At 38.8% G+C, this 24,034-nt stretch overlaps 2 protein-coding genes across 2 annotated transcripts; both read left to right on the top strand.

Annotated features, from left to right (window-relative positions):
* Positions 1-6,481: 6,481 nt before the first annotated feature.
* LOC134846714 (asparagine synthetase [glutamine-hydrolyzing]-like) lies at positions 6,482-14,067 on the top strand. The gene is made up of 5 exons (XM_063864099.1): positions 6,482-6,809; positions 7,064-7,603; positions 7,949-8,176; positions 13,206-13,437; positions 13,713-14,067. Exons 1-5 carry the CDS (start codon positions 6,482-6,484, stop codon positions 14,065-14,067), a joined length of 1,683 nt encoding a protein of 560 aa, XP_063720169.1.
* A 7,968-nt stretch (positions 14,068-22,035) lies between these two features.
* LOC134845972 (uncharacterized) lies at positions 22,036-23,047 on the top strand. Its single transcript, XM_063863120.1, has 2 exons — positions 22,036-22,524; positions 22,714-23,047. The coding sequence occupies exons 1-2, from the start codon at positions 22,142-22,144 to the stop codon at positions 23,000-23,002; spliced, it is 672 nt and encodes a 223-aa protein (XP_063719190.1). The 5' UTR covers positions 22,036-22,141; the 3' UTR covers positions 23,003-23,047.
* The last annotated feature ends 987 nt before the right edge of the window (positions 23,048-24,034 follow it).

The raw sequence follows: 24,034 nt of genomic DNA, 5'->3' as shown, positions 1-24,034 counted from the left end.
GCTCACTTCTGAATTTTTGGCTTGCTTTAATAGTATCTGTCTAGCAAGTGATGCGGAATACGTTTTGCCTAGTATTTTGTTTTGTATAAGCTCACTTTTGAATTTTTTGCTTGCTTCAATAATATCTGTCTGGCAAGTCATGCGGAATACGTTTCGCCTGGTATTTTATTTTGTATAAGCTCACTTTTGTAATTTTGCTTGCTTTATTAATATCTGTATGGCAAGTCATGCGGGAAACGTTTTGCCTGGTATATTATTTTGTATAAGCTCACCTTTGAATTTTTTGCTTGCTTTAATAATATCTGTCTGGCAAGTCATACGGAATACGTTTCGCCTGGTAATTTTTTTTGTATAAGCTCACTTTGGTATTTTTGCTCGCTTTACTAGTATCGGCAAGACTTGCGGAGTACGTTCGCCTGGTATATATTTTTTCTAAAAGCTGCTTTTTGAATTTTTTTGCTTGCTTTATTACTATCTGTCTGGCCAGTCATGCTGAATATGTTTCGCCTGGTGTTTTCTTTTGTATAAGCTCATTTTCGATTTTTATGCTTGCTTTAATAATATCTGTCTGGCAAGTCATGCGGAATACGTTTCGCCTGGTATATTATTTTGTATAAGCTCACTTCTGAATTTTTTGCTTGTTTTAATAATACCTGTCTGGCAAGTCATGCAGAATTCGTTTCGCCTGGTGTTTTATTTTGTATAAGGTCACTTTTGTATTTTTGCTTGCTTTAATATTATCTGTCTGGCAAGTCATGCGGACTACGTTTCGCCTGGTTTATTATTTTGTATAAGCTCACTATTGAATTTTTTGCTTGCTTTTTTAATATCTGTCTGGAAAGTCATGCGGAATACGTTTCGCCTGGTATTTTGTTTTGTATAGGCTCACTTCTGAATTTTTTGCTTGCTTTAATAATATCTGTCTGGCAAGTCATGCGTAATACGTTTCGCCTGGTGTTTTTTTTTGAATAAGCTCACTTTTTGTATTTTTGATTGCTTTAATAATATCTCTGGCAAATCATGCGGACTACGTTTCGCCTGGTATATTATTTTGTATAAGGTCACTTTTGAGTTTTTTGCTTGCTTTATTAATATCAGTCTGGCAAGTCATGCGGAATACGTTTCGCCTGGTAATTTTTTTTGTATAAGCTCCCTTTTGTATTTTTGCTTGCTTTAATAATATCTGTCTGGCAAGTCATGCGGAGTACGTTCGTCTGGTATATTATTTTGTAAAAGCTCACTTTTGTATTTTTTGCTTGCTTCAATAATATCTGTCTGGCAAGTCATTCGGAATACGTTTCGCCTGGTATTCTATTTTGTATAAGCTTACTTTTGAATTTTTTGCTTGCTCTAATAGTATCTGTCTAGCAAGTGATGCGGAATACGTTTTGCCTGGTATTTTATTTTGTATAAGCTCACTTTTGAATTTTTTGCTTGCTTCAATAATATCTGTCTGGCAAGTCATGCGGAATACGTTTCGCCTGGTATTTTATTTTTTATAAGCTCACTTTTGTAATTTTGCTTGCTTTAATAATATCTGTCTGGCAAGTCATGCGGAATACGTTTCGCCTGGTGTTTTATTTTGTATAAGGTCACTTTTGTATTTTTGCTTGCTTTAATATTATCTGTCTGGCAAGTCATGCGGACTACGTTTCGCCTGGTTTATTATTTTGTATAAGCTCACTATTGAATTTTTTGCTTGCTTTTTTAATATCTGTCTGGAAATTCATGCGGAATACGTTTCGCCTGGTATTTTGTTTTGTATGGGCTCACTTCTGAATTTTTTGCTTGCTTTAATAATATCTGTCTGGCAAGTCATGCGGAATACGTTTCGCCTGGTGTTTTATTTTGTATAAGCTCACTTTTCGTATTTTTGCTTGCTTTAATAATATCTGTCTGGCAAGTCATGCGGACTACGTTTCGCCTGGTTTATTATATTGTATAAGCTCACTTTTGAGTTTTTTGCTTGCTTTATTAATATCTGTCTGGCAAGTCATGCGGAATACGTTTCGCCTGGTAATTTTTTTTGTATAAGCTCCCTCTTGTATTTTTGCTTGCTTTAATAATATCTGTCTGGCAAGTCATGCGGAGTACGTTCGCCTGGTAAATTATTTTGTAAAAGCTCACTTTTGTGTATTTTGCTTGCTTCAATATTATCTGTGTGGCAAGTCTTGCTGAATATGTTTCGCCTGGTGTTTTATTTTGTATTAGCTCATTTTTGAATTTTATGCTTGCTTTAATAATATCTGTCTGGCAAGTCATGCGGAATACGTTTCGCCTGGTATAATTCTGTATAAGCTCACTTTTGAATTTTTTGCTTGCTTTAATAATATCTGTCTGGCAAGTCATGCGGAATACGTTTCGCCTGGTATTTTATTTTGTATAAGCTCACTTTTGATTTTTTTGCTTGCTCTAATAGTATCTGTCTAGCAAGTGATGCGGAATACGTTTCGCCTGGTATATTATTTTGTATAAGCTCACTTTTGAATTTTTTTGCTTGCTTTAATAATATCTGTCTGGCAAGTCATACGGAATACGTTTCGCCTGGTGTTTTATTTTGTATAAGCTCACTTTTGTATTTTTGCTTGCTTTAATAATATCTGTCTGGCAAGTCATGCGGACTACGTTTCGCCTGGTATGTTATTTTGTATAAGCTCACTTTTGAATTTTTTGCTTGCTTTAATAACATCTGTCTGGCAAGTCATGCGGAATACGTTTCGCCTGGTAATTTATTTTGTATAAGCTCACTTTTTTAATTTTGCTTGCTTTAATAATATCTGTCTGGCAAGTCATGCGGAATACGTTTCGCCTGGTATATTATTTTGTATAAGCTCACTTTTGAATTTTGTGCTTGCTTTAATAATATCTGTGTGGCAAGTCATGCGGAATACGTTTCGCCTGGTATATTATTCTGTATAAGCTCACTTTTGAATTTTTTGCTTGCTTTAATAATATCTGTCTGGCAAGTCATGCGGAATACGTTTCGCCTGGTATTTTATTTTGTATAAGCTCACTTTTGAATTTTTTGCTTGCTCTAATAGTATTTGTCTAGCAAGTGATGCGGAATACGTTTCGCCTGGTATTTTTTTTTGTATAAGCTCACTTTTGAATTTTTTGCTTGGTTCAATAATATCTGTCTGGTAAGTCATACGGAATACGTTTCGCCTGTTGTTTTATTTTGTATAAGCTCACTTTTTATTTTTGCTTGCTTTAATAATATCTGTCTGACAAGTCATGCGGACTACGTTTCGTTTGGTATGTTATTTTGTATAAGCTCACTTTTGAATTTTATGCTTGCTTTAATAATATCTGTCTGGCAAGTCATGCGGAATACGTTTCGCCTGGTATATTATTTTGTATAAGCTCACTTTTAAATTTTTTGCTTGCTTTAATAATATCTGACTGGCAAGTCATGCGGAATACGTTTCGCCTGGTATTTGTTTTGTATAAGCTCACTTTTGAATTTTTTGCTGGCTTTAATAGTATCTGTCTGGCAAGTCATGCGGAATACGTTTCGCCTGGTATTTTATTTTGTATAAGCTCACTTTTCTAATTTTGCTTGCTCAAAAAATATCTGTCTGGCAAGTCATGCGGAATACGTTTCGCCTGGTATATTGTTTTGTATAAGCTCACTTTTGAATTTTTTTGCTTGCTTAAATAATATCTGTCTGGCAAGTCATGCGGAATACGTTTCGCCTGGTGTTTTTTTTGTACAAGCTCACTTTTGTATTTTTGCTTGCTTTAATAGTATCTGTCTGGCAAGTCTTGCGGAGTACGTTTGCCTGGTATATTTTTTTTGTAAAAGCTCACTTTTGAATTTTTTGCTTGCTTTAATACTATCTGTCTGGCAAGTCATGCTGAATGTTTCGCCTGGTGTTTTATTTTTTATAAGCTCATTTTCGAATTTTATGCTCGCTTTAATGATATCTGTCTGGCAAGTCATGCGGAATACGTTTCGTCTGGTATAATATTTTGTATAACCTCACTTTTGAATTTTTTGCTTGTTTTAATAGTATCTGTCTAGCAAGTGATGCAGAATACGTTTCGCCTGGTATTTTATTTTGTATAAGCTCACTTCTGAATTTTTTGCTTGCTTGAATGATATCTGTCTGGCAAGTCATGCGGAATACGTTTCGCCTGGTGTTTTATTTTGTATAAGCTCACTTTTGTAGTTTTGCTTGCATTAATAATATCTGTCTGGCAAGTCATGCGGAATACGTTTTGCCTGGTATATTATTTTGTATAAGCTCACGTTTGAATTTTTTGCTTGCTTTAATAATATCTGTCTGGCAAGTCTTGCGGAGTACGTTCGCCTGGTATATTTTTTTGTAAAAGCTCACTTTTGAATTTTTTGCTTGCTTTAATACTATCTGTCTGGCAAGTCATGCTGAATATGTTTCGCCTGGTGTTTTATTTTGTATAAGCTCATTTTCGAATTTTATGCTCGCTTTAATGATATCTGTCTGGCAAGTCATGCGGAATACGTTTCGTCTGGTATAATATTTTGTATAACCTCACTTTTGAATTTTTTGCTTGTTTTAATAGTATCTGTCTAGCAAGTGATGCAGAATACGTTTCGCCTGGTATTTTGTATAAGCTCACTTCTGAATTTTTTGCTTGCTTTAATGATATCTGTCTGGCAAGTCATGCGGAATACGTTTCGCCTGGTGTTTTATTTTGTATAAGCTCACTTTTGTAGTTTTGCTTGCATTAATAATATCTGTCTGGCAAGTCATGCGGAATACGTTTCGCCTGGTATGTTATTTTGTATAAGCTCACGTTTGAATTTTTTGCTTGCTTTGATAATATCTGTCTGGCAAGTCATGCGGAGTACGTTCGCCTGGTATATTATTTTGTAAAAGCTCACTTTTGAGATTTTTGCTTGCTTTAATAATATCTGTGTGGCAAGTCATGCTGAATATGTTTCGCCTGGTGTGTTATTTTGTATTAGCTCTTTTGAATTTTATGCTTGCTTCAATAATATCTGTCTGACAAGTCATGTGGAATACGTTTCGCCTGGAATATTATTTTGTATAAGCTCATTTTCGAATTTTATGCTCGCTTTAATGATATCTGTCTGGCAAGTCATGCGGAATACGTTTCGTCTGGTATAATATTTTGTATAACCTCACTTTTGAATTTTTTGCTTGTTTTAATAGTATCTGTCTAGCAAGTGATGCAGAATACGTTTCGCCTGGTATTTTGTATAAGCTCACTTCTGAATTTTTTGCTTGCTTTAATGATATCTGTCTGGCAAGTCATGCGGAATACGTTTCGCCTGGTGTTTTATTTTGTATAAGCTCACTTTTGTAGTTTTGCTTGCATTAATAATATCTGTCTGGCAAGTCATGCGGAATACGTTTCGCCTGGTATGTTATTTTGTATAAGCTCACGTTTGAATTTTTTGCTTGCTTTGATAATATCTGTCTGGCAAGTCATGCGGAGTACGTTCGCCTGGTATATTATTTTGTAAAAGCTCACTTTTGAGATTTTTGCTTGCTTTAATAATATCTGTGTGGCAAGTCATGCTGAATATGTTTCGCCTGGTGTGTTATTTTGTATTAGCTCTTTTGAATTTTATGCTTGCTTCAATAATATCTGTCTGACAAGTCATGTGGAATACGTTTCGCCTGGAATATTATTTTGTATAAGCTCACATTTGATTTTTTTGCTTTCTTTATTAATATCTGTCTGGCAAGTCATGCTGAGTATGTTTCGCCTGGTGTTTTTTTGTATGAGCTCACTTTTGAGTTTTTTTAATAATATCTGTCTGGAAAGTCATGCGAAACACGTTTTGCCTGGTATTTTTATTTTGTATAAACTCACTTTTGAATGTTTTGCTTGCTTTAATAGTATCTGTCTAGCAAGTGATGCGGAATACGTTTCGCCTGGTATTTTATTTTGTATAAGCTCACTATTGTATTTTTGGTTGCTTTAATAATATCTGTCTGGCAAGTCATGCGGAATACGTTTCGCCTGGTATTTTCTTTTGTAAAAGCTCACCTCTGAATTTTTTTGCTTGCTTTAAAAATATCTCTCTGGCAAGTCATATGGAATATGTTTCGCCTGTGTATTTTTTTTTGTATTTTCATTGCCTCTAAATTCAAGTGGTTTTCATTACGCCTGCGATTAGCAAGTGTTGTCCAATCGGAATATAGTTTTTTTCCAGGTTAACAACTTGTTAAACAAAATCACTTAAATTGTTGGACAACACGTGCACTCAATGACCTGTTGACATCCTCATGATTTTGAACTTTGCAACCGGTTGCTGGTATATTTCGGGCATGCGGCATTTTTGGATTACTTTATTATCGTCGTTTTGACACAGACATCGTTTTGACACGGGGTTGAACTGTCAGCTGCTTTGTTGCCGCCGCACCTAATTTTTTTATGAGTTGGGCAATTTTTGGAGTTGATTTGTCTTTAAGCACTTGATATGTGGTCGCTGATTGTGGTCTGTTGAATCTTAAGGGTTTTGAGAATGTGTGGCATCTGGGCCTTATTTGGGTGCAGCGATGACAACTGCATGTCTAAAATGGTTCCAGACATTTTCAAAATCAGACACAGGGGTCCGGACGCCTTCAGTATGCTGAGTGTGGGTCCGTTCGAGAACTGTGTGCTGGGATTCGTAAGGTTGTCAGTTGTAGACCCACAGCATGGCATGCAGCCCCTGAAGCTGAAGCAGCACGAGCATCTGTTCATGGTCTACAACGGGGAGGTGTACAACTACAGACAGCTCAAGCAGCAGCATGGGTTCAACTTCGAGACTAGCTGCGACACAGAAATCATCCTTCACCTATATGCCAAAGGTACCACCAAAATCATACTGACAATCAGTTTGCTTCAATTACATTTCAAGTTGCTCCTTTGATGTACCGTAATGCGAGATAAAAAATTGTGCTGCCAATAAACTGAACGCTTGTAGATAGAGAATATTAAAGATATGTAGCGCAAAAGGCCGAGGGTGGGTGTTTCCTCAGAGAGAGTGGTGAGTGTACTTACCGTTAATTTTCACCAAATACATATCTTTTCAAATTGGATTGTTGTATCGTTTACTGTTCAGGTGGCATTGAGTTCTGTGTCAAACAACTTTACGGGGTGTTCGCTTTCATTTTGGCAGACGTAAAGAACAACAAGGTGTTCTATGTGCGAGACACTTTCGGCGTAAGACCTCTCTTCACAATAGAGCACATGCCTGCGTCTGAAAATGTGGGTTTCGGAGCGGCCGCTTCAGAGATGAAAGCACTCACTCACGCTCTAGCGTCCTGTCCGCCGGACAGTGCCACGATTCAGCCACACCCCCCTGGTCATTTCTCGGAGTTTGATCTGACCAAACGAGGATCTCTCCGATTTGTGAGGCGGGAGAGGTTCCACACTATCGGAGACATGCCTGGATACAAAGTGGACGAAGTGAACAACAGCTGGACTGCGGAGGAGAAAGTGAGACATGCTCTCACTAATGCAGTGGACATTAGAATGTTGGCAGACTGCAAAATAGGCTGCATGTTGTCTGGAGGCCTCGACTCCAGTCTAGTGTGTGCACTGGTCAAACAGCAGATGGCCAAATGGGGTCACGATTACGAATTGGAGACGTTCGCTATTGGTCAGTCCACATAAAGAATCTGTTGCATTTGTATTGCTTTTCTTGCGCTGTCTGGGCTACTAAATTTTGACATGCAATGGGATTAGATACACTTCTTGTATTTGTGAAGTTTGTTTTAAGCAATACATTTTGTTAGCCCTTTGCTTTCCGTCTAAAGTGCTAAATTTCTAATGCTATAACATGACGTCTAAATTTCGTTTTATTGGATCCGTATAATTTGCTTATCGTCTAATTTCTTAACCCTGTTGTTTCTGTTTTAATATGCTTTGGGTTATTAAATATTAGTAAATTTTTGGGTTACAAATATTAGTATATTTAGTGTAATAGATCTTTTGTGATCAACAGGTCTAGACAAGAACAGCACAGATTTGGTTGCGGCGCAGAAGGTGGCAGATTACATAGGTACCAAGCATCACTCTATCGTGAAGAGCAGCGCCGACTTCCTGGCGGTTGTGGACCGGGTCATCCACCAAATAGAGTCATATGACGTCACGACAGTTAGAGCATCAACGGGGATGTACCTCGTGTCGCAATACATAAAGGAACAGAGCGACTGCAAAATAATATTCTCAGGTAGTATCATCATAACAGCCTAGCCATAACAGCCCACTCTTAGTTTTATCATGCACTATATCGACACTTTGTCAAGTCATTTAGGACGCGCTAGATATTATGAATGGCAAGCAAACCATTTGCAATATCTAGAGCCTCGTAAAAATGAAATGAACGGTTACCATAATTGGCTGAGTTCTGGAAATTTTACGCAGTTACAGCAATTTTGGAATATGAGTTTTTGGGAAATGAGTAGCCGAAAACGGGCTGAGAATCTTAGTTACCATGAATAGTAATTTAATTAACATTTTAGTAATTCATTTGGCGTATAGAAAATAAACAGAAGCTATATTTCTTACTCAAATCAAGATTCGGTTAAGCAAGCATGGTTCAAATAACTTTTCTTTGTTCAAACACCACCTAAGAATAGTTCTTGGCTGTGGCTGTTTTCATGATGGTGGGACCGGATGATGGAATTGTTTTAATTAGCAGAATTGTAGAGAAACTAAATAAGTTCATGCTCGCTGAACGATTTATGCAGCAAACCGAATGCAAAATTGGCAGACACGTTGAAATTATCTCCTAGTTGCTTCGCGCCAATAACCACCAGGCTTTTTCGTGAACAGCTCGCGTGTTGGTGCTGGTAAGCTTGTAAGACGTAGCAGCACGATTTCTTATTTTGAATTCGACTGTTGATTTGACTGCTCCAACTTTAATTATCTTCTCTTAGATATTCATAATTTGTGATTACTCAATTCTGATTGGCTGGGTCTATCACCAGCTTTTAAAAGTTTTTTTTTCAGCTCAACTTGGTGTCTGCTCTAAGATTGTGGGCCTTGTTTCCGCTCCGTAAGTTTTGTTCAGTTGCTATTTTGAATATCGAATGTCTTGCTTGGCATGGTTGCCGAGAATTCTTGTTTGATAAAAACAGGTATTATGAACTTCTATGGGATTTGGTTTTTTAAAATATTTTTGAGACCCTTTGGAAAATTTTATCACTTTTACAAAAAGTTTAGTTTCTCAAAAACCCTTCTACCGATTTTCAAATTTCAAAAAGGTATCCATAGAATGACCACCTTCATTTTTGTGTGCCTTCATACTTCCTTGGTCTCTTTTTGCTTTACTTCTTTGTCTATAGCCTTCGAAGCAGTCTTTGGGGAGAATGTTTAACCGATATTTTTGATTTTTTTTGTTGTTTTCTCAGAACTTAACATACCAAATCTAAAACTTGTTTTCAATGAATAGAACGGATTGCTATCTCTCCGAGAACGGAATCTCTCCTCCATAAAAGACACGCCCCAACTTTTTTACACTCGGAATAGTCCTCCGAATTTTCAGTTTTTTGATTTTTTTTACCGTGTTTTGCATTTTTTTAAAAGTTTTCTCAAAAGCAAAACTCTCAAATCTGAGATTGTGGGTTCAATAGAGAGACAGGGTAATGAAAAGCTCCTCTGTCTTAGCGGCTAAGTCTAAACTTTTTTGCACATCAACTTATGGCCCTCGGAATGGTCAAATTTTTGATTTTTTGACCGTTTTTTGAATTTTTATAAAACTTTTCTCGAAAACTAACATCCCAAACCTGAGGTTATAAGTTCAATGGAGATAAGAGGTAGTGGGAAGCTACCCTGTGTTTGCGGCCACTCAGAAGTTTTTTTAAACAAAAAGTTTTCGTCATCGGTGAAGTCGATTGTTTTTTTAAATTTTTTGAGCATTTTGAGATTTTGGGTTCAACCCAAAGAACGGGTTTTAGGAAGCGTCTTTGCATGCGCGACTACGCACAATATTTTGACACAAAAAATGATGGCCCTCGGAAATGTCAAAATTTAATTTTGATTTTTGACCGTTTGTTGAAATTTTTTCGATAATTATCCTGCCAAATCTGATATCATAGATTTAATCGACACAACAATTTATTCGAAGCCCACTTTTGTATTTTGCTACGCCCAGTTTGTTTTAGCAAAAAGTTAAGACCTTAAACCAGTGAAAGTTATGAAACTTTGACCGTTTTTGGAAACTTTTCTCGAACATTACCGTGCCAAGTCTCAGGTTAAGTGTTCAATCGAGAAACCCAATTTTGGGAATCTTTCTTCTTTACGGGTAACGACCTGTTTTCAGCAGAAAGACGCTATGGAGTTCGGAAATTCAAGTTTTTGAAATTGGACCGGTTTTCAGAAACTTCTGAATTTTCTTAAAAACTACCCTATCAAATCTTAGATGAAAATTTCAATCAAAAGAAGCGGTTGCGCGAATTTTTTTTTCTGAAGAAGCGGTTACTTCTTTATTTTTTTTGCAAGAAAAAGGTTGTCTTTGAGAAAATTTCCAAGTGTCAAAAAGTTTCACTCTTCTCACTTGTTTTAGTGGAGAAACAACTAAGGTTTTGGGCTAAGTCCATATTTTGAAATTGCGCATTTCGTCCCGCCTCAATAAAGCAAATTCAAAAATCATATCAAACACGTACATCCAGCTTTAGCTGGGACCTTAGTGTCCTACATCCAGACATGCGAAGTTTTTGGCTCACTTAGTTTTTTCAATATTGATCAATTTTTTCGTCTTATGCTTTTTTTGTTTTGTATCGCAAGTGGTGCGAAGCTCCGTTTCGCTTCTGTGTTTCAAATTTCTGTGCGGAGAACTAGGCGTTCTATAAAAAGTATGTTGAAAGTTCTTTTTCGTAATTGTAATCTTGAAAAACACTCTTGAGATATAGATTTTTGATTAACGATGAAGCAACGCAAAAAATTTAACACAGCGAGGGTCCCAAAATGGAGTCAAAACATCACAATTTTGAGTTTGAAACCAAGTTACTAAATTTCGTGTAAGAGTAAATAGATGTTTTTTTTTGCTGAATTTCTACCATCATTCTTCTGACAGCTACAAAGCATGATTGTGCTAGTACGGTCTTTTTGCCTAAATGCGTTTAAAAAAACAGTTCATTTCCGTTTAAAATACTACCGGGTCTAGGTGAATTTTACATTAATAGTTGAAATAAAGCGCAACTCTCTGATTAGTTGCTTCCCTCACCTTTCTTTGAAATAGTTGGTTAACTACAAAAAAATTGATTAACCAAAATCCGTATATCGATTATTAAGAACTGCAATGTCATTGTTTCGACTAGCATGAAAGTTTTAAAACTGAATTTCGCATCGACTAGTTTCAAATACAAAACTTCCGTACAATTAAAATTGATAATTGATCGCTTTAACATAATGCATTCTTAAAATCTTTCAGATTAAAAATTGGATGAAAGTTTCATTAGAAGTATTTCATTTAGATGCAGTTTGATCTAACGATTATTTCATTTGTCTGATTGCTTTTGAATTTTTGAAATAACTAACGGAAATGCTTAAAAAACCGAGTCGGTGACTTAAAAAGTCAACACTTTTAAAACGCCACTTCAAAATATTTGTTTGATTATGCGTTAATCTTTTTCCTGAGAAACACAAATTTCAATTTGAACAATATAATTTACACAAGCGGAGCGTATTGTCATTTTACGTTTTCCCGAAGCCAAGTCGCAAATAAAAGAGTTCATTTCTTTGGTTGCACTTGCAGCAGTAACATTGTAATCTGGTTTAATTTTGATGCATGGAATTATATCTTTTTATATGGTTTAGTAGTGGCTAGAATTTGAAAATTGACACGCTTCCATTGTGCAGATTAAAGGAAGTGTTCGATTGCGGAAAATATCAGATTTTTATTAGGTGTTTCGATTCTGGTACAGCTGATTTTTTAATTAATTTAACTTTTTCCTGTTTTGACCATTTTAGCTATTTTGTGTCGTTTTTTACTCTAGTTTGCAAAATTGCAGCTTTGCCTCTGTATAATTTTGTGTTCATGAGAAAAAATTTTGATATTTTATACTTTTTGATCTTAACTCAAGCAAAGCTTGTGTTATAGTATGAACTCTCTTTAATTTTGTGTCCTTTTCCAGTGCTTTTTCCAAGTGCTTTTCCAGTGCTTTTTTTTAACCTAAGTCGCACATATTATTGCGGCGCAAATATTGTTGCGACAAAATGTGTTCATTTTGAACAATAACCAGCTATTAAGTACAGCCAAATCTAAGGATATTAACACCGACTATTATATTACAAATAGCATTTTAGCTCCAAGGAGTCATGGATCTGTAGCGTAAAGGTAGGGAAGGATACCCGCAACAAAATAAGAGGGTTCAAACCTGGGCAGGGTCGGATGTTTTTAATGAACTTTTTCGTATGCTAGCTAAAATGCGTCCGCTCTATAAATTGAGGATATTAGTAAATTTCTTTTTTTTTCCAAATTGACTGCTAATGCGTCATAATTAGCTTGTGTCACTTCGCAATTATTTAGTTTCATAATTAGCGTGCTTCACTGAAGAAATTTTGTAGGCTCAAAGTTTTACTCATTCAGTTTTTCCCAGTAGCGTTATCGGTCTTATTTTTGCTTGTGTATGCGAAGTGCAACTTCGCCTCTGTGTTTAAAAGCTCTGGGCTGTGAAACAGAGCCCTCGAATTACCAGTGTTTTTTTCTTTTGCTGTTTTGCTAGTCAAGTTTGCTAGTTGAGCGGTCTCCGTTCTCCTCACCCACTCAGGTTTCCACTTGAATATGGACAGAAAATCTTGAACCGTTTTCTAATACTGGTTTTGAATAACCAGCCGACGGGCATTAGGCAAAATTCAGGTACATGAAAATAATGCTAAAATGAGTTTTTTTGTGACCATCATAAATTTCAGCATTTGATCATTACTAAAAGCTACTGAATTTTTTTCGGGTTTTTGAATAATTTGGTTAATTATCAGATTTCCCAGCGAAATAAAAAATATATCTATTGGCCCAGTTTTCTCAAATTGAGTTATTAATTTTATCATTTATAGTTTGTTCTAGAAATTCATAGAGCAACATATAATTTCAAAAAGCACTCAATTTTTTTTTGTTTCCTTGCGCTCATGACTTTTCAATTGTCAGTTGGCTATGTTTGTTTTTCTTGTTTATTTTGTTAGGTTTGCCTGTATAACGTTGGTTAAACTTCAGAATAAGGTTGCAGAAGCAGTAATTTTTCAAGTCGAGTTAATTGTAGGCGAGGGAGCGGATGAGTTGTGTCAAGGATACATCTACTTCCACAATGCTCCTTCTCCCAAAGAGGCAGCAGTAGAGAGCATGAGACTCATGAAAGATCTGCACTTCTACGATGTTCTCAGAGCAGACAGAACTACTGCCGGACATGGACTGGAGTTGAGGGTTCCTTTTCTGGACCACTATTTAACTCACATTTACACTGCTTTGCCTGACGAACTCAAACAGCCTATCAAGTGCGTAGATATTTAATTGACTTAATAGCATATTATGAAAAAAGCGAAGCTTTCTTTCGTTTCAGGGTTCAGGGTATCCCCTCTCCCCATTCTAGCCACAATGCCCCCTTAAATTAAACGATTTTAAACAGCTAGGCAAAATGCTGAATTCTGATTGGCCGAAAGAGAGCTTTTAACCAATTGATTGATTTTCCTCCCTTAATTGATTTACTTGGACACATTTTAATAGTATCTTGTTTTTAAAAAATGGGCAATAATTTACGTTTTTTTTCTAGTAAAGTGGAAAAATTCACTCTGAGGAAGGCATTTGACGGCTCTGACTTAATCCCGAAAGAGATACTGTGGCGTCCAAAGGAAGCATTCAGTGATGGAGTGTCCTCCATTGAGCGGCCATGGTTCGCCATTCTGCAAGACCACATCGAAACTATCATCTCAGATGACGAACTGGCCACTGCCTCCAAAACTTACAATCACAACCCACCCCAGACTAAAGAGGCACTCTACTATCGTAAGAAGTTCCTGCAGAGCTACCCGAGTTTGGATCATCTCATACCTTACATGTGGATGCCCAAGTGGTGCGGCGAACAAGTTAATCCGTCTGCCAGAGTCCTCACACATTTCCAGGCATAGTCCAAAAAGAATTATGCTCGAGAAGATGTTTTGCAAATGAGGGATACAAATGACTCTTTCAAAAAGAGGGATATCGAGATTTTGTTGATATGTGATGAGTGTTGTTCGTGTGATGTTGTTAATTGCTTTGCTTTTGAAGGGTTGCATTTTGACATCATCTGATTATTTTGATCACTGTATTAATCTGTACATATCTGAGTTTGAAGGTTGAACCTGTTTTTTTAAAGTTTGTAGAATGAGACTTAATCAATTTGATAATTCTGTTCTTCCAAATATGCAGGTGGCAAAAATATTGAAATGTTCAATTATTGAGAATCGCTCTGGTCAGAATGACCGAAAGCCCATAAATATGAGAGCCAATCAAATAAGAATATCAAAAGCTCGCGAAGAATAAGCGCTAAAACTGTTTTCTGGAAAGAAAAATAATCAAAAATTGACCAGTAAATATTATGAGGGTATAACATAAAAAAAGGCTGCATTGAACTGATTTTTGAGGGTTGTAAGACACTTTCGTTTAATTGAAATTTTGTTTCAAGTTTACTTAGTTCTGAACAAGGATGTTTAATACCAATACAAGCGGTAGTTGGGGTATAAAGCGTATTAGCGGCCGAAGGTGGAAATTTTCGATTTTGTTTGCGATAGTGACTTTTGAGCTGGAAGATTAAAATCATAATTTAAGGTTTAGTCATCAGTAGAAATGTTTTGTATTGATAATACTTTTACAAACGAGCGTAGTATATTAGTATGACTCCAACCTTTTTTTCCAACATAAATCGCAAATAATACTCATTTGTAGGCATTTTTGGTATAATCATGATCTGTAGCATTGGAAACTTCAGAGCATCTGTGCTCTGCTATATTGATGGCTAGTGTTTGCTGGTAGCAAGCATCGGTTGCGCTGAGGGAAGGACTTGAGGTTTCTAAGCTACTTGTCGTGTTAACAAAATTTCAATCGCACGTGGGGCAAATGCGAGAACGTGAGACTCCGCGTTTCGTGGTCGCAGGTGTGAATCCGACACGTAGCATAAGTTTTACTAATTCGAGGTTTATTTTTTTGTTTTTCTCATTTCAATTTATAGAGCTGTTTTTTTGGTCGTTTTCTCGGTAATATTTGCAAAGCGCAGCCTGGCTGCTGTTTAAAACAATAATCCGAACAGTATGAAACAGTTTTGAATCATATATTTAACAGCTGTGACAGTGAAAATTTAATATGCATGCATTTGAAAAAATTTCACCGAAAGTTAATTGTTGTCAAATTTTATTTTTTGTCACTGCTTTTTGCGTTTTTCTTTGGTTCTGCTTTTGGCCCAGAGGTAACTTCCATGCTATGATCGTCAAAAGTCCGCGGTTTGAGGTCAGCCAAGAAAGTTTTGAAATAATCGTTAGTGAACTGTCGTTGCTGCTGTTGTTGTGTGTGTGTGTGTGTGTGTGTGTGTGTGATTGTGGCCCGCTATCGCGGCACGCCTAGGAGGGTTTTTCTAGCGGGCGCTAGTGCACCGGCGGTGTCCTCCGACAGGGTTTCGAGTGGGGTATCTGTTGTTCCGAATATTTCCATGCGGGCTGCCATTGTTCCCGCGCATTCTAGCCAGTGCTCGACTGTTTGGGGAGCCTCTTGGCAGAGATTGCACATTGGATCTTTCGTGGGGTCCATCAAGTTGGCGTAGGCGTTAAAATGACAGGAGTGACCACTTCTGATTTGCGCTAGCAGTACTGCGTCTCTTTTCTTGTCTTCTTTATTCTTCTTTCTCTCTTTTCGGAGTAGTTTGCGTAGGTGCGAGAGATGCGTTGGTGGCGGGTCTTTGATGGCGCGTTTGATCATTGAGCGCGCTGCGTTCAGGCTAGTGGGCTCGGGTGTTTCATCTCTGTCGTCCGCTGCTTCTTATGCGTGCTGGTCGGCTAGCTCATTGCCGAAGATGTCTACATGGCCCGGAACCCATTGTATTGTAGTTCTCCCTCTGTTCGTGCTTAGGAGTTGCTTGATATTGCTGGTGTCAGCTGATTCGTTCTGAAGGACGCTGCAGAGGGATTGGCTGTCCGTGCATATGAGTGCGTGGTGGTTATCACACTGGTTGGTGCTGAGCCATAGTATTGCAGCTAGTAGTGCAGCTTACTCTTCATCATAGGAGCTTGTGTATACGCGTCCTCTGCGGTTTACGACCTCTATGATATTTGGTTCCTCTGGATCGCCCTCGGTGACGATGCATGCGTATCCGCCGTTAGAGGTCCCAGCTGATGCAGGTCCGTCTGTATATATCGTCCAGTTGGCATTTGTCTCTGATCAGGGCGTAGGCGGTGGCTGGGGCTTCATCGTTTCTATTTTCGCCTTTTAGCTTGCTATGGGCGATCCAGTGGTCAGACGGCGTCCATGGGCAAGCGATTTCGTTCGTTGGTTGTGTTGGTAGCCCGGTTAAGGTTGGATGATAAGTTGCTTCTAGTTCCTTTATACCCGCATTCTCCAGTTGTTTTTCTAGAGGCGATGGTTGACTGTGCCTGATAGTGCTTCGCGTCTGGGGTGAAGCTCGTGTTGACGCTCTGCCTTTTGCTTTGAGATTGCTATTAGGCGATTGCTATGCGTAGCTATCAATACCTGCCTCAATGCGAAGAAATGCCTCTATTGGGGTACTTGTAGCATGCCCAGTGATGGCTCTGAGCGCCTTGTTTTGTGCCTTTTCTAGTCGCTCCCGTTATGTTTTACTGAGCAATGGCTAACGGCGCGGAGCAGCTTCGTCCTTCCTTCTACCTTTTTGGTAACATCGTCCGAGTGGGGTGCGAAGGAGAATGTGCGGTCTAGACGCACGCCCAGGAATTTGGGATTTGGCTTGGACGGCATGTCTCTGTCATGGAATTTTGTGTTTGGCTTCCAATTGGAATCGGTGGATGCCAAAGAGAAGAATGTTATCTCGCGCTTGGTTGGGTTTAGGTTCAGTTTGTTCTCCCTGCTACAGTTGGGGACGTTGTCAATGGCTGTCTGTATGTCGTGCGCTGCCTTGTTGCGGTCGTGGTCCGAAACCCATACCGAGAGGTCGTCCATGAAGAGCACAGTTTTCAGGTAGCTTGTTTGTTATTGGGTCTGAAGAGCAAGAAGAGTAAGGGCGCAAGAACAGAGCCTTGCGGTACTCCCTGACGGAGTTTAAGGGAGCTGCTGTAAGCTGTACTGTAGAGGCATTTAGCCTGGCGGTTGTTTGGGATTGCTTTTACCCAGCGGATATATGTTGCGGGGATTCCTTTATCATTCATAGTGATGATTAGTTTCTCTCGCCAGACCCGATCGAAGGCTTTTTAATAGTCGAACAGCGCCATTACGGTTCTTTGCGGTTTACGCAGTTGGAAGCCGTCGTCTATTGCCTGGGTAAGCCTAATTATGAGGTTTTCACAGCACCGATTCCTGCGGCCGCCTGCTTGCTTGGTACTTAAGAGGCCTTTGCTTTTTATTAAGTAGACCAATCGCGAGGCGATCATCCTTTCCAGCAGCTTGGCTATCAGGATGTTAGGCTGATTGGGCGGTATGAGGCTATCTCACTCGCTGGTTCCCCGTTTTGAATAGGGGTGTTATGTGCGCGTTTCGCCAGATCTGGGGGCAGTTTGCGCTGTGCCACGACTCGTTGAAGATGTCAAGCATGGCTCTTCAGATAAGCGGGCTTAATGCCTTGATGAAAGCTGGGTTGATTTCGTCGGCCTGCTGCAACTTTTTTTCGCATGCATTTTATGGCCTTGTTTAGTTCCTGCATGCTGAAATCTTTTGTGCTTTCGTCGTCAACGGTTGGGGCGTTGGAGACTCTTGGCCATAAGATTAAGTCTTCTTTCCTCCTTGCTAAAAATTAGCCTGATCTTTCCTCCTTGCTAAAAATTAGCCTGGTCTCATTGGCGTAGTGAGCCATGAAGGCATCTGCTTTTGTTTAACGTTACTGCAGATTTTCCTGCCTTTGGGGAGGAGGGCTTCGTTAAGCTGGCAGGTGGGAGGGGTGTCTCCGATTGCGTGGAGTACACGCCAGAGTTTCGATGGGTCGGTGCTGAACTCCGTTTCTTCGATAAACTGTTTCCAGTTCTCCTATCTAGAGTACTCAATGGCCTAGTTTACTTCGCTGCAGGCGTCGGGTGCTGATCTGGCTGCGAAGCTTGTTGCGGCGACCAATGAGTTTTTTTATCTCTGGGGTGATGTAGTTTTTTGTGCGGCTGCCTGGTTTAGTCTTTTTGACGTGAGCGGTGGCAACAGAGATCAGAACTTCATTGAACTGGCGGATTTTGCCGTGAATGGTGCGTTCTGGCGACGGTGGTTTGCTGATTTTTTGCTCTAGTTCTTTTGCGAAAGGCGAGAGGTCAGCGTTTACCAGCCATCGTTTGCGCCTAGCTGGTGGTTTTATTACTAAGACCTTTGTTCAGAGTGTTATCAGGATCGGTAGGTGGGGTCAGATCGTCCGAGGTCCTTACCAGTCTGCCAGCTGACACGGTTGAGCCAGGTTATCGGGGCTAGGAATGTCTACGCTACTGGCCGTACCAGTGGCTCTGTTGTGTTGGGTGGCGTCGCCCTTGTTCGCACTGAAAAGATTGCAGTCGGCTATCCACTCCTCTATTCGGTCTCCACGGCTGTCTTGTCCCATGACGGGGAGTGGCCATTGAGATCGCCGGCAACAAAACAGTTTGTTTGTTGGGATGTGGCTAGTGACAATGGTTTCTTCGCCTCTTGTTTCCCGGTTAGGCGGGATGTAAGTATTGGTGAACGTAAGCCATTGCCGCTTCGCTGTCCTAACTTTAAATGGGTAGTTTGAACGTTGCCCTTTATGCAGTTCCATTCGTTCTGGGAGGTGAAGGGGAGGTCGCTTTGGATCAGGCAGAGCAGACCTCCTCCGTTTCCCTGAAGTCTGTCGAAACGTATGGGAGCGTAGCCGTTGACCTGCGGCGTCCTCCTTCTGCTGTTGAGCTTTGTCTCCTGTATGAGGGCGATAACTACTTCCTGCGCGCGGAGTCTTTCCGACAATTCTGTCCATTTGTCAAAACTCCATCCGCGTTCCAGTGCAGGATCTTCATGTCGTCTTTGTCGGCAGTCTGCAGTAGCTCAGAGGATTCAATCGCCTCATCTAGAGTAGACGCGGTCGAGGCCACAGACACAGGTCTGTAGCATTTTTGGCACGTCCAATGTCCGGAATTGTATGCAGCATCGACTTCATCTCTTGTGTGTCCCTGATGGACGACGTAGATTTTATAATGGGGTGCGTCACATAGGGAGCAGCTGAGTGGTGATATGTTTCAAGCGATGGTTTTCTTGCATGCCGTGCATTTAACACGCCCTCTTGTTTGGCTGCGGGGAGAGCTTCTTTAGTTCGCCTATCGGTCGTCCTGCAATAGCTAAGCCGGTTTCTTGTGAGCCGTCATGAGCTGTGCAGTGCCATCCACAGCCGCTCCGATATCTGCTCATACCACTGCAGTAGGATTTCTTGTGGCAGTGTTCTGTACAGTTCGCTTCTCTGCTGGCGAGGCCACATGCGTGGTAGAATTCTCTCTGCTGCGCGACGTCGGCGGTGCTGTTGTTGTTGTGACCTCGTCTCCTTTATTGAGAGCTCGTTCATTTTCTTGAAAATCCATCATCTCCGAAGGTGGCATCGTCTCGTTTTAGTCAATTTTGTCGTTGGCCAGCGATGGGACATTTAGAGCATGCGAAATTTGTGGGTTACTTGATCGTCGTTTGATACTGGATTGAACTGTCAGCTGCTAATTTACCGCAGCACGTAATTTTCTATGATATGGGCAATATTTACTAGTTCTAAAAATCATTATTTTGTAATCCTGTAATTTTGCTTCCAACTAAATGAAGTCCAATTTTTTTCGCTGAATATAGGGTTTTTGAACGATTTTTTTTACTTTCTACACGAATTCACACAAAAACAAAGCATGAATCAGTATTTCTCTAAATTTTCTGAAATTATAGTTTAAGGGGATTACCCGATTGATGCAACATGTTTTTGTTTGTATCGCAGCTGGCGAGAACCTCTGCTTCGCCCTTGCACTAAAACTGCCTGTGACTGTTTCTTGTTTTCGCCGACAACTGAATTTTTATATAGCTATTCTTTTAAAGTTTTTACCTTTGAAATATTATTGAACCATATTAGTGAACATGGCGCAGTAGTTATGCGTACTTAGCAATCGCTCGATTGCGTTTTCGAAATAGCACACGAGCTGTTCACATACAAGGTTGCAATTCTTGTAAAGTTTTTTTTATTGGTAAGCTAGCGTTAGTTGCGCTCAAATAATCAGATTAGGCCTCTTGTTGCTTCGCCAGTGTCTAATGAAAAGAAATTTAAATTCAAGTAAAGAGTTCTTATCTGGCTCATTTGGTTTTATGAAGGTAATCCATCTATTATATATTTCAATGCGTGCTTCACAGCCGGCCATGTTTAAGCTTTTTCAGCGTTTCATTTTTGCTTGTTTAACGAAAGAATTTTTTCACGTTTAAGCTAGATCGTATATTGGATTGCTTGAGAATTTTTTTTTCTATTTTACAGTTTGAATTTAGTAATTACTTCAAGTTTTATGTTAGCTACCCAATAGTGGAATGTTGTCAGGGTTCCATAGAGTTGGCGATTTTGGGCTCCAAATATGGATATTAAAATTGTTTTAGTTTCCGATATATCTCGTAGCTAGTAAGGTGCTGCCAGGGTACTCCAGTGATTGCAAAACATGCCTCCACGTAATCTCGGAAATTATAGAGGATTTGAGCTGTCATATTCGGAGGCAAGTTTTTCAATCCCAACTACTTTTTGTGAATTTCTTATATCTAAAAGTTCTGAAAACGTCATATCTCGGAAACTAAAACTATTTAAATTGGATAAGAACAATTGGAAATGCCTGAGAGTACCCTAGCACCTCACTACAAAGTTGGGCTTTTCGAATTGTGTGAAGTTCTTCAAAATTTCTATAAAAAATCATAAAACAACGTCATCTCAGAAACTAAAAGCATTTGAGTAGTCAAAGAACTTAGATCTAACAAACTTCACACAATTCGAAGCGCTCCTCTCTATAGTGAGGTGATAACAGGGTACTATCAGGCGTTGCAAATCTTGCCTCTAATTTTGACTGCTTAAATGCTTTTATTTTCCGAGAAATGATGTAGTACAGTTTTTTTGGAGAAATGAAGTTGTACAATAAAACGAGAAATGACGTCATACAGCGTTGTACGATACTTGAAAACATTTCATAAAACTAAGAATAAAGCTAAGGAAAAATTCTTATTTTTCTGACTCTTTTTTAACTTAATTACGCAGGATTAAACGATTGATGACAGCAATTAATATACTTACGGCCTAATGAAAATGAAGAATTTAGTTAATTAAGAATCTCGTTTGCGATTTGGCAAATGAAACGGTTGCAAAAAGTCTTTTTTAACTAAGGAAAGTGCTGCCGTAGGCTGTCGGCCATTTTAAGATTTTTTCTGGGTTCAAAATAGGAAGATCTGAAACCAATTATTTGAAACACCGCGTTGTTGGATGCCACCGTCTTTTACGGTTGCATGCTTTTTGTTGTTTTATCCATATATTTTATACGTAAGCTCTTTTTATGTTCATTAATCTGTTTGAAGCACCGGAGGTGCGTTACTCGTTGGTTTTTCCTCAAACAAGTTTCTGAATTCAATGTCCTATCATTTTTGCCTAAATTGGAGTAATTCAGGCATTTTGGCCAGTTTTGTTTGCGCGTTAACTGTCAGTGAATGAATTGAAAATACTTTGTTCCGTAGCTTTTTTGGAAAAAGTTAGTTATTCATGCTGGAGTTTTTTTGCGGCTTGATTATAGAGTTCAAATCAAATTTATTTGTCACAAATATTAATTGATTTATTCGTCTTCATGGATTTCGTCCCAACAGTAAAACAAATACAATAAGTACGAAAACTTTGGTTCACCTAGTTTTTTTCGACTCCAAGTTTTTTATGTTTGTGTTGTAACGCAAGTGGTGCGAAGCTCCGCTTCGCCTCTGTGTCAAATTTGAGGTTTTGAACTCTCTTCAGTCATCTCTTCTGGAATGTTGTTTTCAGTTTTTTGCTCGCTTATAATGGGACGTTGACGAGAGTTAAGTCAGAAGTATTGTATGATGGGAACTGGGTTCAGCAGTGTAAGGCAGCAACTTCCCAAAGTTCGAAACTTCAACGCTGCCAACCGAGCCCTGCGAGCTGAGAAGGCAAAGCCACCAACACATAAAAGTCACGCAGCTGCCTTGAACCAATTCAAAACGCAGAATCCTGATTTGTTCATGTCATTTGTTAAAGAAAGCAGCGCGAAAGATCAAAACTTGGAAGCTAATTTGAAATCCGTTTTTGTCAAATCAGAGGGAGACAATCCGATCATTGAAACCAAAAAAGCAAAAGCTTTGAGAAGTTTGCCTCAGGTGAAACCAGAAGAGTCACATGAAACAGCTGTTCCGAAGGGAAAATTAACAATTGTACAACTCTTTGAATTGCTGCAGAAATATAAGTGAGTATTTAGTTATATTTGTGGAAACGATAATTTATTTTTTGCGTTTTCTTTCGTAGATTTTCAAAGAGATAACGTTATAAAATAAGATTTCTGTAGAACCTGAAGCGCAAAATGGTTTTTTTTAAAAGCTAGACTGGCTAATTTTTAAGCCTGAATATCAATTAAGGCCTTTTTGATACTGTTTAGTGATGGATCCTCACTTCCTCTGCTGGCATCGAAATTGCGTATCAGTGAGTCAGACTTGAGAGATGTGATTAAGTATTGCTCCCTGCTGGATGTGGTGGTAGACCGGCCAGATTACGAACCCTACTCTCCAGAAGTGGAGCAGTTAGACTCTGGGGACTCCTCAGACAGTGACCTCGTGACACCCCAAGTTGTATCAGCTCTCAATTCATCTCAGTTTGATGATGAAACAGAAGGAACTAGACCCAAAACTGTGCTGAAACCAGTAAACAGATTTAAACAACAACTCTAACTTGGATTTAAACTTTGTACCTAATGAATTAAATGTCAAAATCTACGTGTTGCCAGCGAAGCAAAGGTTATAATACAAAGCTATTTATTTTTTCAAGGCTTACATCCTGCAGATTTCGAGGCGGTGTATGAAATATAGTATGCATGTGATCACGTAGGATGCAATAGCAGTTACAACACAAGCTCATTGTTCCAGTCACTAAAGCTTAGATGGAGCTTTGAGTTCGGGTGTTTTTTCAATCCAAACTCAAGTAAAATGTCAACCAAACTCCAAACAAGACTGCTCGTATCAGGGCGAAGCCCTGAAAGTTCCGACTGCCTTTTAAGGTTTATGGAGCAGTAATAACATAAACAACATAAAAAAATTGGATCTACTTTACAATATCCCCCCTATTGTATCTACTAAAGAATCTCCCCCCTTCTTGAAAAAATAAATCCACAGCGGAAAATTCTTGAAGGGGGGGAGATTGTTAAGTAGATCCAAAAAATTAAATGAAATAAAATAAAATGAAAAACTTTTTTTTTCTAAAATTTGAAATTTTTTCTATAAAAATCATCCCCCCACACGCCATATAAAGTACAAAACAATAGATTTCGCTCCTTGTAACAAATCATTCATGGCAAATAAGCTTCTTTCAACCAATTTGGAACAATTTCTAAGGCGGATTAAATCTCCGCTTACGCCTTAATAGCGCAAATTATATCGCGCGTTAATTGTCCCAAATAGGTCAAAATGGCAATCTTTAAACCCTCATAACCTTACGAAAAATTATCACAGGTGAAATATCTTTTCAAATTTAAGCTCAGGACGACAATAGCTTTCGAATGATATGAAAATATTCCGTCAAAAATGGCTAGGTAAAAAGTCGAAATTTGTCTGAAGAAAAAAACCCACCCCGAGCACAAATATTCCGTTACTGTCGTATCGAAAGTCGGAACAATAATCCAAACTAAATCCATACGTGTTCAATCCAAACTCCAAATAAATTTCAAATGACTGTAAGTGATGTAACATTTGCATAAAGTTTTAACA

Source organism: Symsagittifera roscoffensis, chromosome 5 (assembly GCF_963678635.1).
Source record: "Symsagittifera roscoffensis chromosome 5, txSymRosc1.1, whole genome shotgun sequence".
Lineage (NCBI taxonomy): Eukaryota > Metazoa > Xenacoelomorpha > Acoela > Convolutidae > Symsagittifera > Symsagittifera roscoffensis.
This window is presented reverse-complemented; position numbering and strand designations above follow the sequence as displayed.

Bases quoted from the DNA above. Each gene is read 5' to 3' on its own strand.
- LOC134845972 (XM_063863120.1), top strand. From the start codon at position 22,142: ATGATGGGAACTGGGTTCAGCAGTGTAAGGCAGCAACTTCCCAAAGTT. The intron at 22,525-22,713 runs GTGAGTATTTAG...GATACTGTTTAG, and splicing joins GAATTGCTGCAGAAATATAA to TGATGGATCCTCACTTCCTC.
- LOC134846714 (XM_063864099.1), top strand. From the start codon at position 6,482: ATGTGTGGCATCTGGGCCTTATTTGGGTGCAGCGATGACAACTGCATG. The intron at 7,604-7,948 runs GTCAGTCCACAT...TGTGATCAACAG, and splicing joins ATTGGAGACGTTCGCTATTG to GTCTAGACAAGAACAGCACA. The intron at 8,177-13,205 runs GTAGTATCATCA...AGTTAATTGTAG, and splicing joins CTGCAAAATAATATTCTCAG to GCGAGGGAGCGGATGAGTTG.